The sequence below is a fragment of the Crassostrea angulata genome, chromosome 4 (genome assembly GCF_025612915.1).
Source record: "Crassostrea angulata isolate pt1a10 chromosome 4, ASM2561291v2, whole genome shotgun sequence".
Classification (NCBI taxonomy): domain Eukaryota; kingdom Metazoa; phylum Mollusca; class Bivalvia; order Ostreida; family Ostreidae; genus Magallana; species Magallana angulata.
The window spans coordinates 41,006,187-41,017,966 of record NC_069114.1 but is presented as its reverse complement, the minus strand read 5'-3'; the positions used below and the strand labels follow the sequence as shown (position 1 = coordinate 41,017,966).

General features: G+C 33.4%; 1 protein-coding gene across 3 annotated transcripts; it reads right to left on the bottom strand.

The window, feature by feature from the left end:
* Window positions 1-144: 144 nt before the first annotated feature.
* LOC128181114 (uncharacterized) lies at window positions 145-4,721 on the bottom strand. Of its 3 annotated transcripts, none has more exons than XM_052849383.1 (6): window positions 4,432-4,720; window positions 2,296-3,754; window positions 2,013-2,163; window positions 1,687-1,816; window positions 1,478-1,519; window positions 145-1,391 (listed from the first exon to the last, which is right to left on the bottom strand). In XM_052849383.1, the coding sequence occupies exons 2-6, from the start codon at window positions 3,717-3,719 to the stop codon at window positions 562-564; spliced, it is 2,577 nt and encodes an 858-aa protein (XP_052705343.1). In that variant the 5' UTR covers window positions 3,720-3,754; window positions 4,432-4,720; the 3' UTR covers window positions 145-561. The 3 variants fall into 3 exon arrangements, with proteins under 3 accessions (XP_052705343.1, XP_052705345.1, XP_052705344.1); XM_052849385.1 differs by lacking the exon at window positions 4,432-4,720 and having other exon boundaries at window positions 2,296-3,204; window positions 3,339-3,536; XM_052849384.1 differs by lacking the exon at window positions 1,478-1,519 and having other exon boundaries at window positions 4,432-4,721.
* Between the last annotated feature and the right edge of the window lie 7,059 nt (window positions 4,722-11,780).

Here is an 11,780-nt window from a genome sequence, read left to right as displayed (position 1 = left end):
GTATTTTTAGGTAGAGACTTTTATTCTTCAAGGAAAATTTGTCGAAATGTTGGCTTTATAATTTTGTTATTTGTCTAGAACATTTATAATGTATTTTTTTTAAAAATAGAATTAAAATAAAGTTTGAAATTGCCACGACTAACAAGCTTTCTTAAATATTTATTGTACACAGTAAATGTTTTTAAAAACGAATGTTTTATATTAAAAAATCATATCATATTATCAAACATATATCATACATATCTGTTTTACATTACGTATAATTGCATTGACTTTATATAATATGTGTCTATATCTTATTATCAATTATACTTCTGCTGGAACATTGTGATGAATTCTGTGAATTCTTAATACGATTAAATTATTTCTATGATTAAGAATGGTAACGAAGTTTAACGGCTTTGATATATGGTATATCAAATGGCAAATAAATTCGCCAATTCTAAATGGAATATAAAGAAACTATTGTGGTTATTCAATGGGACAAATAATAACTTCATTTCACAGTACCACATTTCGTAAAAAGTGTATTCTCTGCATTTGAATACCAATAAATGTATATTAATCACAGAATCCCCCACAACCACTATGGTCCCCTCCTCCACTACAACCACAACTACTACCACAGCTTGTGTGGAAACTATGTACAATTTCAAAATTGCTGGTACCGTACGAGCTACTTCCATAACTCGATGTAGCACTCCTACTTGTATCTCTGCCTCCTCCACCGCCATAATTACCACCTCTCCCACCACCAATATCATCACTTTTAATTACACTCAAACAACCACCACATCCACCGCCGCAACCACCACATCCGCCGCAACTTCCTCCATATTCAGCATTTTCAACTTCTTTTCCATCATTACAATCTTTTTCTGTATCAATTGCATTTAGTTTTTGACTGATTCCGATGCCACAAGAGCTCGACGTTATTCCTCCGGAAGCACATCTTGCACAAAGATTTGCATTGACGTTGTTATGAATGTAATGATTAGAGGGCGTCAAGCAGTGTAAGCCAGCCGCCATCAAGAAGGTGATTTCTTCGTCAGGAAACCTTTCTACTGTTCTATCTCCTCTTTTTTCAAGTTTTGGCTTGAGAGACTCTCCCGGTTTCCAATTCGCAGGACGTGGCACACATAATACGTGAAGAAGTGCAATGGAAAACGAAAATGATACATAATGAAGAATGTTATCTATTTTCATTTCATTGCAGGTTATTATCCCTCTTTGAAAATCTAAGGTTAATCCCTCAAATTCTAAAACGTCATATTGAGGGATAGAAATGGTTTCCTCCCTTTGAAAATGTTTTGAATTAATTCTATATACCTTGATTTCAAGATGACCGGGGTTACCTGGGATGCCGAAAAATCCAGACCTGCCCCGTTCAGCTAAAAAATGCAAATTTTAGAATCAGGAAGGACTCTACATTGTAATTACATTGATACAAATGTATTCGAAATGTTTTGTGGGTTACCTCGGATACCAAGTTTAAAATTTGCTGGCTGACCCGGTTTACCTGAAATAATACAAACACCAATATTGGGACACACTCTACTGCTAGTAATCCCTTTGATAAAAATTAACGTTTATTTTCAAATTGCTTTTATAAATATATATTATGATATGCCACTAACGGAAAGTCGACTGCAACCTATTATGGGCAAATGTTTTTAAAAATAATACCTTTTATACCAGGTACCCCTCGAACAAATCCAGTCCATTTTCCCACTAGAATCATTGAATCACCCTCTCCTGTTTTAATTAATATCGCTCTTTCCTTTTCACTTGGGTTCAATGACAAGTTTCCGGATATCTTAAGAAAAAAATTGTAATGATCCACACAGATTTTAATCGAACTGTTTTTTTTTTGAATTAACACATTGCTGTATTTTATTTATAAAGATTGGGAAACTGGTAGTTTTGACGTCATTTGCAATAAAAGCATTTGGACATATCAAATTGTAATTCAACAATATACATGTCAATATACATAACCTATCTAATTTTACCTGTGATTTCATCGGTAGTTGTTCAGTTCCAATGACATGAGCAACTGCTGCCATTTTGTCTTGGAAGAAAATCTGCACAACTGACGTCATCATCTTAACGCTGTGTATGATCCGACAAGTGAAAATCACATTTCCATCTAATCTCCGTAAGCTATTAAAAATGGTTGTTAATTGTCGTTAATACAGAAAATTGATAAAATCTCGTATCATATAATTTCGTTTCATATATGCTTGAATTAATCCAAAACCGAAAATGCCATTTTTGGTAATTATCGAATATTACCTGTGTGAGGCAACATGACAAATGTTCTCAGCATTGGACTTGTGCAAAGGAACAGGGCCCCATAACTCATCTTCATTGGACGGCAAATTAATATCTGCTTCAAAACCAGCTGTTTCCAGAAGTAATATGGTATCGGCCCGAAACAGGCGTCCAATACTCCCACTTACCATATATTTTGCTTCAAGGGATATGTTTTTCAATTTCATGTTCCCTTCTGATTTAAATACTCCCCCATTCTGAAGCTCGTGATTGTAAATCACTTGCCCAAATCTTTCTTGAAATTCACCGATAGTTTGAGATTTTCCACTAAAGAGTTTTTTTCGAGCGGTAAGCTTAAAGTTAATTGTTTTATCCGTAGGACCATAAGAGAATTGTAAGTTTTGATTATTCCAGGTCATATTCCCCATTTTACCAGATAATGTTTGAATCAAAGTGGACTGTTGGAATAAATTGGTTCTCAAAATTTGAAGTTTAACATCCTTCTTGTCATTTTTATTAACTTTTGTTATGGAAATACTGTTGATAACGATCACAGATTTTCTACCAGAAATATGTTCGATATCCGAAGGGGTAAGGAGGTAAAGTCTTCCTTTTGGAGAATCGCCTCGATACATGGCGCCAGCTGTAGCAAATGTCTCTTCATATTCATTTTTCCAAAGATTACTCGTTCTTCCATATGCATTTGAAAGTTTGGACCCTGGGTTTCTATCGCTGTCAGTATCATCATGAATGAGCAGACGACCGAGCAAAGACTTTGTGACCCGTTCGTAATCAATCGGATGAAGTTGATGAGTGTGCCAGACCAAATCAATGTCGTAACATGGAACAAGAAACTCAGCTGGATTTTTCTTTTTCAGAAAAAGATACTTTTTGTACCTTGTCACTGCAGCCTCGAGAAACTTAGTATCTCTGTAATGAGGTAAATGAATGTTATAGACAAAGTCTTGTTGTCGATGAATGGCCTCCAAAAGATCAAATGAATCACTTTTACTTTGGTGTAGTGGAATATGGAGAATATTTCCGTCTATTAAGTCATTGCTCACCTCAAACGGCTCATCAGGATAAAGAAGTCGCCAAGTAGACTTTGTTGATTCGTAGGCATCCGTTAATTTAGTCACAGAATGATCTAGTACATTTCCGAATAATGAAAGACAATACTCGGCGTACTTATGGGGTGCTAGCATGTGACAATGCCACACCCAAGCTATATCTATCGGGGGTAATAAACATTCTGGTAAATTTATGTTTTCAGTTTTAGATGCAACTAGAGGAAGCCATAAACTTTCGTATCGGCGAATGGCATTTTGAAGTACCGCATCGTTCCTTAAGCACTCCAAACCTTGCACTTCGAGCAGAAAGTCGTATTCTGCTTGAGAGGCTTTCACGAGATCCACTCCAAACTCAATACTTTCGTAGTTAGTCATGGAATTGGTTTTCCTATCTGAATGAATTCATAGCCCTTAAAGAAAAGAAAAATATCCTTAACAATGAAATAAAACTTGTGTAATGAAAGTATATATTATTCTTATTTGTTTTGCCATTGAATGTCATCGTAGAAAACTAGTCGAATATTGCCATCCGAAATTCAAGGGTGATAAAAATGACACATCTAGACAGAAACATTGCGACGCATCGTCATTTATATGCTTTTTCTTAATAAGCATATTTATGTACAATATCTTACTAATGTACAATATCTTTTGGTCCCCATAAAAACAAAATCACTTTTAAAATTTGTTACTGTCTTCGGAAATTTATCGCGTTGTTAACGTCAGTAGAAGTAGAAGCAAACACAAGTCTTCTCCGAATTTACCAACCAGATTAATTTCAGTTAACGGTTAAAATTCTTAAAAATATTAGCCAAATGCAGAATGATTTTTTTCTGATCACGATATGCCTGTACCAAGTTTATCAGTTTGACTTGTCAGTTAGTGTTTTATCAATTTCGATGATTTCAAAAAAAGATAGAAAAACACCCGCCCTTATTCGATGTAGATATAAACATGATACAACAGACAGAATTATTTTTTTCTATTCAATTTATTTGTAAAGCGAAACTAACTTGTTATATTTGAAATAAAAAGCAACCCAAATTGAATCTATCTTATATTGACTTTCTATTTTGTGATGTCTTACCTGACATTTAAAAGAAATCTTTTCTTATTAAAAACATCCATGGAGTTTAAAATGCAATTTTTATTCAAGACCGTTTTGGGATTGACAATCAAACAACAATTATAGTAAACACGTTTACGTCATCTGTAATGCAATATGTAGGTTACACGTATGGAATGCATAAACAAGTTTTACGTAATTTATGTGCACAGACCGTGAAAAATTAAATTGTTTGTTTTGTATTGTGTTTGCAGGCAAGAATCATTAGGGAGCAGGGAGAAAACGCCGCTCAATCCCTCATTTACGTTAAACTTACATGGAGAATAAAGTTGTTTTTTAGCTGGTCAAGATTTTTACCCCCCCCCCCCCCTCTGCCCACATTATCAAAAACATTTAAAATTCATTTAAAAGTACTTAAGTGGATTGTTACTTGTAAAAATGTACCCAGAAGAGAGAGAGAGAGAGAGAGAGAGAGAGAGAGAGAGAGAGAGAGAGAGAGAGAGAGAGAGAGAGAGAGAGAGAGACAGACAGACAGAGAGAGACAGACAGAGAGACAGAGAGACAGACAGACAGAGAGAGACAGAGAGAGACAGAGAGTAACAGAGAGACAGAGACAGAGAGAGACACAGAGAGAATATCTGATAACTGACACAAATTTTATAGTACATAACAATGACGCAGCTTTGTATGAGAAATGTTTTTTTTAAACCAACGTGTATTTACATTGGCGGATCCGAAGGGGGGGGGGATTCCGGGGGTCGTCGGTTAGCATTGTGAGGTCTTGAAGAAGTTTACACAGAATTGAACGTCTAGACTTGCATCTTTTTGTAATATTGTCTATTCTGACAGAATACTACTGTTCTTTCCGATATATTTCATTTTATCCTATAAAATATACAATATGACTGTATATCGGAAAATACACTACTATTCAGTAATTTTATCATCTGATTTTATATTCTACAAGAAGTTGGCGAAATAGGCGATTAGTCAACATTGTTATAACTTATACATTATATATAAATATCAGTTTATGATACAAATAATAATTAATGTCTTAAAACAGAGATAGTTTATACTTATGATAAAAATATTGAATCTAATTTAAACTTTAATTTAAACACTTTTATTGACATTTTTTGTGATAGATCTGTTTTTAGGCTAAGCTTTATATGGTTGCTCTCATTATTCTTTCAGTTTTGCTTCTAGGTCATCTAGATACAAGAGATCAAAAAATGATTTTGTCTTTGAGCTAGTTAAAATAAGATAACAACATGTGATTTCTATTTAAAAAGAAAACAACAGGTGAACAGTCAATTTTTGTTGTTGATTTTTTGTTGTTGTAGAGATGGTTTTTTCTTTTTAAATAACATTTTTATTATGAATAAAATAGTTTTAGGCTGAGGGTAGGTGAACCCTTATATTTCCACGAACACCTTGTCCTACAAATTCAGAGGCCCTTAAATCTTGTGATGTGTACGATGTTTTGATAGATATTTTCGTTTCTCCCGATTTGGACAAAGAGCACACCATGGGTGTCAGCAGAGTATGATCACTCCTCCATGGCACCTGATCATACCTCTAATTTTTGTAGAGGTTGTGTTTTCTCTGTTTTTTATTTTAAAACACCGTTCGTTATCACCACATATTATCAACAACATTTTGAAATTGACTCATTTTTAACGAGCTATTTAATGTAGGATGTTTTCTTTAACCACTATGAATTAGTGTCCTTTTTGGTACTTAATAGTTGGTGTACCACGACGGTTATATTTTGCATTGTATTTCAAAATGAATAACAAGTGATCAAAAGCTTGTTAAGTGCATTGTTAAATGTTAAAGGACATATCGCATGTTTTTCAATTTTCGGAATTTTTTAAATAAAACCATTCTATACTCATTAAAAATGAAGTTTATTAACGTTTTCATAAAATATTCGGCCTAATTCGTGAGTTTGAAAGCGATGAAATTCAAATGTCGCGATATGCATATTTTCTCTCTCGATCTACCCGCCATGATGTGTGACGTCATATGCGACATCGAGCGAGAAGGTGCTGTTAGCCATCTTTGTAATTGGATTAGATTTAAACGACAATTAAACTAATTATCACCTATAAATTGCCGATAACGGGACATGATGGTGTTCTGTGCCTCCTGCGGGTGATTTAGCCACCGAAAATGGGGATTTGGACTGTTGTTTTTTTAAGTTTCTCTTACGAAAGTATGCGGAAATATTGTGACAAATAGGGGTCTATCTGTCAACGAGAGGATTTATAAATAAACATTCAATTCATATATTATTAATTATATGGTATATTTTGTAATTATAGTTTCATAAATAAATCGTATTCATTTCTCAAAAAGAAAAAAAAATAGAAGTTTATGCACAGGGGCCTGTGTACAAAACGCAAGTTCATCGGAGAAAAATAACGAGAGGGGACGCCATTTTGGATACCGCCTCGCTTCATTAGCTGTTTTCTTTTTCTTATTGTTAAACTTTACGTTCCTGTATGCATCGGTTTTGTATACATGATTTCTTCATTCATACATGTAGCTCACCTCTGCAGATATCATAATTTTAGTACGGTAGGTGAGATTTCTGTGAGTTTTATTTTTTGTGGGAGAAGTCAAAAGTCGATATCGATATTTATAATATACAAAAAAATAGACACAGTTTGTTGATATACATTTATACGTAAATGCATAAAAAAAATACGGAGATGGGATCTTACAGAAATAAACAATAATTAAGGAAAACGTTCTTGCCTGCTTTTATAATCCAGTGTAATATAGAGTAAACAACCTTAGAAAGTTGTGATCAGCATGATCAGTTACTGCCGAAGAAACAAACTTCTTGTGCACCACAGTTTTACAATAATGAACATTCTGAGTCGTAAGGAACGCCAAAAACCAAGACTGTTGTAGATTTTAATAAATAAACACCTTTAACCGATTTATTTGAGCTACTAAGTTGTGTTTACAATGTTTACACGTCGATCAATTTGATCGTAATTGCCGACTTCATCGTCGCTTTTTCGGCAATATCATAGTTTTTTATCCGTACTAGTGGCTCAAACATGTACGACTGAATAATAAGATTCTTTTAATTTATTCTGCATGTAAAATAAACAACCTACATGGTGAATGAATGTCAAAATTTAAAGAAGAAAATGCTAATCCTACAATTAGTTTACAATCAGCTGTTCGAAGAAGGTCGCATGTGACGTCACTGTACCACGTGACACACTATCTAATTAACGAGTTTTTAAACGATCAGGGCTATAATTTTAAATTGATATTATGGCTAATTACCGCTTTTATACCGTTAACAAACTGTTAGGAGTAATTAATAGATACACAAGGAAGCCAACAATTGTAAAATGTCGTATACTTTAGAAACATGCGATATGTCCTTTAAAATGCATGAAATCTGACATTTATTGAATCAAATAATTATTGACAGAACAATTAATCAGGTATTTCAAACAGCGTATTTACCTATGGTTTTCCCAAACTATTACCATTTTGTACACACATACAGCAAGGTTAAAGACATTATCAACTTTATTAGGGTCTTCCGTTTCCAACGGAAGACCCTCTTGTTTTTCTTTGGTTTCTTTTTATTAGGGTCTTCCGTTTCCAACGGAAGACCCTCTTGTTATTCTATTGTTTCTTTTTATTAGGGTCTTCCGTTTCCAACGGAAGACCCTCTTGTTATTCTATTGTTTCTTTTTATTAGGGTCTTCCGTTTTCAACGGAAGACCCTCTTGTTATTCTTCGGTTTCTTTTTATTATTATTATTATTATTCTTTTTCTTTTCTTCTGACTCCTTTTTTGCTTCATAACTCAAAAAGTGTTTAACCGATTTTGATGAAATTTTCAGAGATTTTTGTAAGTTGGCGTCCCTCGAAAATATTAAAGTTTTAAAGAGAACGTCACTCCCGTTTTGACGTGACGTCATTTTTAAAAATTTCAAAAAGTCATTTTGTCCCGGACTTTTCTCAAAAACGCTTTAAGATAGAGGCTTGAAATTTTGAATGGTTATGATTTGATTGATTTACCTTTGTAATAAGGCTGGAAATGAAAATCTATCACTTCCGGTCGAAACCGGAAGTAAAACAAAATTTTCGAAAAAATGAATTTTCTGATTTAATCAAAAATGTATATGTGTTTTGTAGAGCTTATTAAGCTGAATCTAACACTGAAAGCCGTTTTAAAATCGGACGATGCATTGCAGAGATATCGGGGTTTAAAAATTGATTTTTCCGGAAATTTTGATTCTGCGTCCTTGGTTTAAAAAATAGCGTAATGTTCAAAGTAATATTAACTCGTACCAAAAATAATTGTTAAGTCGTACGTTGACACATTCGGATTTTTTTGTTAAGTCGTTCTTGAAATCAAAAAGGTTTTTGTTAAGTCGTACTTAAAATCATTCGGATTTTGTTAAGTCGTACCAGGAATAATTCGATTTTTCATCTTTTTATTTTAGTTACTCTTGTTATTGGTTTAAGAGCTCTGCTTCTTACAGGAACTTCCAGCTTTACTTCCGACATTAACGGAAGACCCACTCGTTGCTTTGCAACGAGCTTTGCTCTAGTTATTATTATTATTCTTTTTCTTTTCTTCTGACTCCTTTTTTGCCTCATAACTCAAAAGGTTTTAAACCGATTTTAATGAAACTTTCAGAGATTTTTGCAAGTTAGCGTCCCTCAAAAATGTAAAAGTTTTAAAGAGAACGTCACTTCCGTTTTGACGTGACGTCATTTTTAAAAATTTCAAAAAGTCATTTTGTCCCGGACTTTTCTCAAAAATGCTTTAAGATAGAGGCTTGAAATTTTGAATGGTTATGATTTGATCGATTTACCTCTGTAATAAGGCTCGAAATGAAAATCGGTCACTTCCGGTCGAAACCGGAAGTGAAACAAATTTTTCGAAAAAATGAATTTTCAGATCAAATCAAAAATGAATATGTGTTTTGTAGAGCTTACTTAGCTGAATCTAACACTGAACACCGTTTTAAAATCGGACGATGCATTACAGAGATATTGGGGTTTAAAAATTGATTTTTCCGGAAATTTTGATTCCGCGTCCTTGGTTTAAAAAATAGCGTAATGTTAAAAGTAAAATTAACTCGTACTATAAATAATTGTTAAGTCGTACTGTAACACATTCGGATTTTTTTGGTTAAGTCGTTCTTAAAATCGGAAAGGTTTTTGTTAAGTCGTACTTAAAATCATTCGTATTTTGTTAAGTCGTACCAGGAATATTCGATTTTTTTCATCTTTTTATTTTAGTTACTTTTGTTATTGGTTTAAGAGCTTTGCTTCTTACAGGAACTTCCAGCTTTACTTCCAACATTAACGGAAGACCCACTCGTTGCTTTGCGTTTCTAGTTATTATTATTATTCTTTTTCTTTTCTTCTGACTCCTTTTTTGCTTCATAACTCAAAAAGTTTTTAACCGATTTTCATGAAATTTTCAGAGATGTTTGCAAGTTGGCGTCCCTCAAAAATGTTAAAGTTTTATAAAGAACGTCACCTCCGTTTTGACGTGACGTCATTTTTAAAAATTTCAAAAAGTCATTTTGTCCCGGACTTTTCTCAAAAACGCTTTAGGAAAGAGGCTTGAAAATTTCAATGGTGATGATTTGGTCGATTTACCTCTGTAATAAGGCTGGAAATGAAAATCTGTCACTTCCGGTCGAAACCGGAAGTGAAACAAATTTTTCGAAAAAATGAATTTTCTGATCAAATGAAAAATGAATATGTGTTTTGTAGAGCTTAATTAGCTGAATCAAACACTGAAAGCCGTTTTAAAATCGGACGATGCATTACAGAGATATCGGGGTTTAAAAATTGATTTTTCCGGAAATTTTGATTCCGCGTCCATGGTTTAAAAAATAGCGTAATGTTCAAAGTAATATTAACTCGTACCAAAAATAATTGTTAAGTCGTACTTGAACACATTCGGATTTTTTTTGTTAAGTCGTTCTTAAAATCGGAAAGGTTTTTGTTAATTTGTACCTAAAATAATTCGTATTTTGTTAAGTCGTACCGGAAATAATTCGATTTTTTTCATCTTTTTAGTTAAGTTAATCTTGTTATTGGTTATGAGAGCTTTGCTTCTTACAGGAACTTCCAGCTTTACTTCCGACATTAACGGAAGACCCACTCGTTGCTTTGCAACGAGCTTTGCTCTAGTTATTATTTTATTTTTTATTTTTTTGCTGACTCCTTCTCGGCTTTATATCTCAAAAAGTTTTCATCCGATTTCAATGAAATTTTCAGAGCTTTTGTAAAGTTACCGTGCCTAAAAGATGTTAAAGTTTCAGCATTTATGTCACTTCCGTTCAAATTTGGCGGCCATTTTTAAATTTAAAAAAAGTGATTTTGTCCGGAAGAAATCTCCGTAAACTTTAAAGATATCGCTTTGAAATTTTTACTGATGATAAATGTATCAATTCTATAATGTACTGGGGGGTTTAAAATTTTGTTCATCAATTTTGCTCAAAACCGGAAGCAGTTCCAATTTTTGGAAATTTTCATTTTTTTGTACAAAATAAGACAATACATCAGTCTTATAGAACTTGCCATGGTGAATTCAAATCTGAAATCCGTTTGAAAATCGGACGATGCATTACAGAGATATCGGGGTTTAAAAATTGATTTTTCCGGAAATTTTGATTCCTCATCCTTGGTTTAAAAAATAGCGTAATGTTCAAAGTAAAATTAACTCGTACCAAAAATAATCGCTAAGTCGTACTTGAACACATTCGGATTTTTTTGTTAAGTCGTTCTTGAAATCAGAAAGGTTTTTGTTAAGTCGTACGTAAAATCATTCGTATTTTGTTAAGTCGTACCAGGAATAATTCGATTTTTTTCATCTTTTTATTTTAGTTACTCTTGTTATTGGTTTAAGGGCTCTGCTTCATACAGGAACTTCCAGCTTTACTTCCGATATTAACGGAAGACCCACTCGTTGCTTTGCAACGAGCTTTGCTCTAGTTTTTAAAATAATTATGAAAAACTAGAGCAAAGCTCGTTGCAAAGCAACGAGTGGGTCTTCCGGTAATGTCGGAAGTAAAGCAGGAAGCTCCTGTAAGAAGCAGAGCTCTTAAATCAACAACAAGAGTAACTAAAACAAAAAGATGAAAAAATCGAATTATTCTTGGTACGACTTAACAAAATCCGAATGATTTTAAGTATGAATTAACAAAAACCTTTCTGATTTCAAGAACGACTTGACAAAAAAAATCCGAATGTGTTCAAGCACGACTTAACAATTATTTTTGGTACGAATTAATTTTACTTTGAACATTACGCTATTTTTTAAACCAAGGACGCGGAATCAAAATTTCCGGAAAAATCAAT

Excerpts from the sequence above, each read along its gene's own strand:
- LOC128181114 (XM_052849383.1), bottom strand. The coding sequence starts at position 3,719 with ATGACTAACTACGAAAGTATTGAGTTTGGAGTGGATCTCGTGAAAGCC. Across the intron at positions 1,817-2,012 it reads AACTACCGATGAAATCACAG|ATATCCGGAAACTTGTCATT; the intron begins GTAAAATTAGAT and ends TTTTTTCTTAAG. Across the intron at positions 1,392-1,477 it reads TTTTAAACTTGGTATCCGAG|CTGAACGGGGCAGGTCTGGA; the intron begins GTAACCCACAAA and ends TGCATTTTTTAG.